At 46.4% G+C, this 3,832-nt stretch overlaps 1 protein-coding gene across 1 annotated transcript; it reads right to left on the bottom strand.

The window, feature by feature from the left end:
* Positions 1-3,144: 3,144 nt before the first annotated feature.
* Positions 3,145-3,588, bottom strand: LOC142178823 (uncharacterized). The gene has a single exon (XM_075248563.1). The coding sequence runs from the start codon at positions 3,586-3,588 to the stop codon at positions 3,145-3,147; it is 444 nt and encodes a 147-aa protein (XP_075104664.1).
* Positions 3,589-3,832: the final 244 nt, after the last annotated feature.

Below are 3,832 nucleotides of genomic sequence, written 5' to 3'. Positions count from 1 at the left end.
ATGCAACAGAGACTCGTGATTGGTCCGCCTTTGTGAGATGTTACGACTCTAGAGTCTCTTCTGGTAAATACTTTCCTTACCACTTCATTGTCCGTACGACCTTGTTTATTAATACAACCCTTCATGATGATAGGACGTGGGGCTTCCAAGCGGAGGGCTCCAGTCCCTGCATTTCGACAGGTCGTTGCTGTCACAGACGCGCAATTTGTTTTGAGTGAGTCTGTACGAGAGGGGCATCCTCAACCTTTTCAATTAGAAGGTCCCTCTCGAGTCATGGTCGTAAGGAAGGAGGCTTCTTTAGTACCGGCTTCACATCCTTTGGATGAGTCCTCTAAGGGGGATGAGCCGCTATCGAGAAAAAGAAGAAGGATGGAACTTCGGAAGGGTGTGGTCGTGGATGCTGACAGAAGCAGGACGTCGCAGATGGCACTCGTGCCCACTTTTATGGCTAATTCCATCTTGTCGGGGAGGTCTTCCCAAGTGGAAGGCGCTTACCCAGGAACCGGCTCGGTGTGCTCAGCTGAGGGCGGTGCATCATCCAATGTTGGAGGTCGCCATGTTGAGGGTGACGGCTTAGGCTCGGATGTCAACCCAGAGGATGTCAATGAGTTCATGGTTCGCCATACTCATGTGGAGATCAGAACGAAAGGGTCAATCGTCATATAATCATTCTAAGGGGCTACAACTTGCTGCTGAACTGCGAGCAAGTGGTGTATGCTCTAGCTCCTTTATGTGTTGCCCCTGAGAACGACGAGGTGCTTAGGGCGATGAGCGACGTGGAGTTGTCTTAGAAGGTCGCCAGTATGGCTTTGCAGGTGGGTGCCTTTCCTCCCCTTTTCGTCGTTGGGTTTGTGTGGCAATCGTCGTTCTGCATTTTGTTTCTAACTTCTCCCCTTTTTTGTCAGACCCTCGTCATGGAGATTGAGCGAGAGCGTAGGAAGAGAAAAAGGATGGGCCTTTATGAGAAGATATCGTCCAAATATCAATAGTATCATGCTAAGCACCGTGCGATGGACAAAATTTATCATCAGGACCCTAAGTTTCAGTTATTTCGTGAGGGGCTCAAATAGCGGGAGGACCAACTAGAGCGTAAGATCGAAGAGTTGAAGGATAAGGATGAGGATCTCATGAAGGATGTTGCTCGCAATAGTGAGCTCGAGGCTTCACTCAAGGTGAAGGACGATGAACTTGAGTTGAGTAGGGGGTGATGGCCGAAAATGCTGACCTGCAGGCAAAGGTGGCCGGTTTGACCGCTGAGTTGAATGCAAAGGTAGCAAAGGTAGAGGGGCTTAAGGGCGAGCTGATCATTGGCGCTGATAAGTTGGCGGCAATTATTTCTGGAACCGCATCTTTGGAGAATGCCCTCCGCGTTTGCATGTCGGAGATGATTGAAGAGAGGGAGACCTCTGGTTGTAAGGTTGCAGCTCTCAAGAGGTGTGTCAAAGAACTGGAGGCAGAGTTGGCTGCGTTAAATGGACAAATGGCCTTGCTGAGGGCGGAGGATGCAAGTTGACATTCTCAGCCTTCTACGTCTCATGCCTCAGCTAATCTGGTCATGCCCCATTGTTTATATGAGTTGTTTGTCCTTGCCAAGGCTCGGCTTGATGTGTATAAGGCTTTTTACGCCGAAGGTAGGACAACTGAGGCAGAGCTTCAGGCCGTGCACACTGAAGCTCGTGCAGCTCGTGAGGCATGTGGGTACGACCCCCTTACACCTGACGGGGATGATATCAACTCTGATGATGCGAACCGCCTTGCTTTAGATTCGTGGTACGAAGATGCTTACCCCACTAGGGATGATGCATGGTTTTTGTTTGTATTTTCTTTTGTTTTAGAGTTTTTGCGGGGGCATACTTGAGCCTGTTTGTAAGGGCAAGTGTAAATAATGTTTTGATGTAATGTAAAATTTATTTTGTCGATTTGTTCTTTCTTGCATTTATAGAATCCATGTTATCATTGATGGCCTTGGCCATTGGGATATTGCTTCGAACTGTCATTGAAGTAGGATCCCTTCGTAGTTCGAATGAGGTCGAACTCATATTATCATCGATGGCCTTTGCCATTAGGATGTTGCTTCGAACTGTCATCAAAGTAGGATCTCGTCGTAGTTCGAACGAGGTCAAACTCATATTATCGTTGATGGCCTTAGCCACTGGGATGTTGCTTCGAACTATCATCAAAGTAGGATCATGTCGTAGTTCGAATGAGGTTGAACTCATATTATCGTCGATGGCCTTGGCCATCGGGATGTTGCTTCGAACTGTCGTCGAAGTAGGATCTCGTTGTAGTTCGAATGAGGTCGAACTCATATTATCATAGATGGCCTTGGCCATTGGAATGTTGCTTCGAACTGTCATCAAAGTAGGATCTCGTCGTAGTTTGAATAAGGTCGAACTCATACTATCGCCGATGCCCTTGGCCATTGGGATGTTGCTTCGAACTGTCGTCAAAGTAGGATCCCGTTGTAGTTCAAACGAGGTCGAACTCATATTATCATCAATGGCCTTGGCCATTGGGATGTTGCTTCAAACTGTCGTCGAAGTAGGATCCCATCGTAGTTCGAACGAGGTCGAACTCATATTATCATTGATGGCCTTGGCCATTGGGATTTTGCTTTGAACTGTCATCTAAGTAGGATCCTGTCATAGTTCGAATAAGGTCAAACTCATATTATCGTCGATGGCCTTGGCCATTGGGATGTTGCTTCGAACTGTTGTCGAAGTAGGATCCCGTCATAGTTCGAACGAGGTCGAACTCATATTATCGTTGATGGCCTTGGCTGTTTCTTATTGGAGATTTGATCGTATTCCCGTAGGAAGATATGTCAACTTTGTTCATGTAATGGAGGTTTGATTAAATTCTTGTGAGAATCACATGTTGACTCTGCAAATATGATGGAGATTTGATTAAATTCCTGTGAGAATCACATGTCGACTCTGCACATACAATGGAGATTCGATTATCTATATCCAGTCCCTTCATTACTTAGCTCCGGAGATTATGTCGTTGGGTCGAGGTAATGAACAACACTTCGATCCTTGAGGCGTTTTCCTTGCCGCCTCATTAAAAACCTCCCCATGAAAACCCGATTGGGACAAAACCCAGTTGAGGGAAAAAAGAGTATGACTTAGGTGATGGATTCTTTCAGAAGTGGAAGTACTTGAGATGGGCGACATTCCAGTTGTTTTGGAGTAGTTTTCCCCCCATTTTCTCTAACTGGAATGCTCCTTTATTTGCTGCAGCTATGATTTTGTATGATCCGTCCCAGTTCGTTCCCAATTTTCCCTCATTAGGGTCTTTCGATGCTTGTGTTTTAGCTTTGAGGACGTAGTCTCCGACTTTGAGCGGTCGCACCTTGGCTCTCTTGTTGTTGTATCTTTCTACTTGCTGCTTCTGGGCTACCATTCTTATGTGGTCCATGCCTCTCCGTTCTTTGACTTCATCCAGATCTTGTAGCCTACTTTCGTCGTTGCTTGGCCCGCTCTCATTGGAGTATCTCAAACTGGGTTCTCCGACCTCGACGGGTATAACTGTGTCAGTCCCGTAGACCAGTGAATATGGTATTTCTCCTGTGCTGGTTTTTGGCATAGTGCGGTATGCCCATAATACTTTCGGTAGTAGTTCAGGTCATAGCCCTGCATCCTCAAGCTTCTTTTTCAATATATTTTGTATTACTTTATTGGAAGATTCAGCTTGACCATTGGCGGTAGGGTGATATGGCGTGTAGAGTGTTCGTTTGATATGCCACTATTTGAAAAACTCAGTCGTTCTCTTTCCGACGAACTGAGGTCCGTTATCACAGCTGATTTCTTTGGGGATGCCAAAATAGCAT

Source organism: Nicotiana tabacum, chromosome 3, assembly GCF_000715075.1.
Source record: "Nicotiana tabacum cultivar K326 chromosome 3, ASM71507v2, whole genome shotgun sequence".
Taxonomy (NCBI): Eukaryota; Viridiplantae; Streptophyta; class Magnoliopsida; order Solanales; family Solanaceae; genus Nicotiana; species Nicotiana tabacum.
Note: the sequence above shows the minus strand (reverse complement) of the source record. Positions and strands in the feature narration are given on the sequence as shown.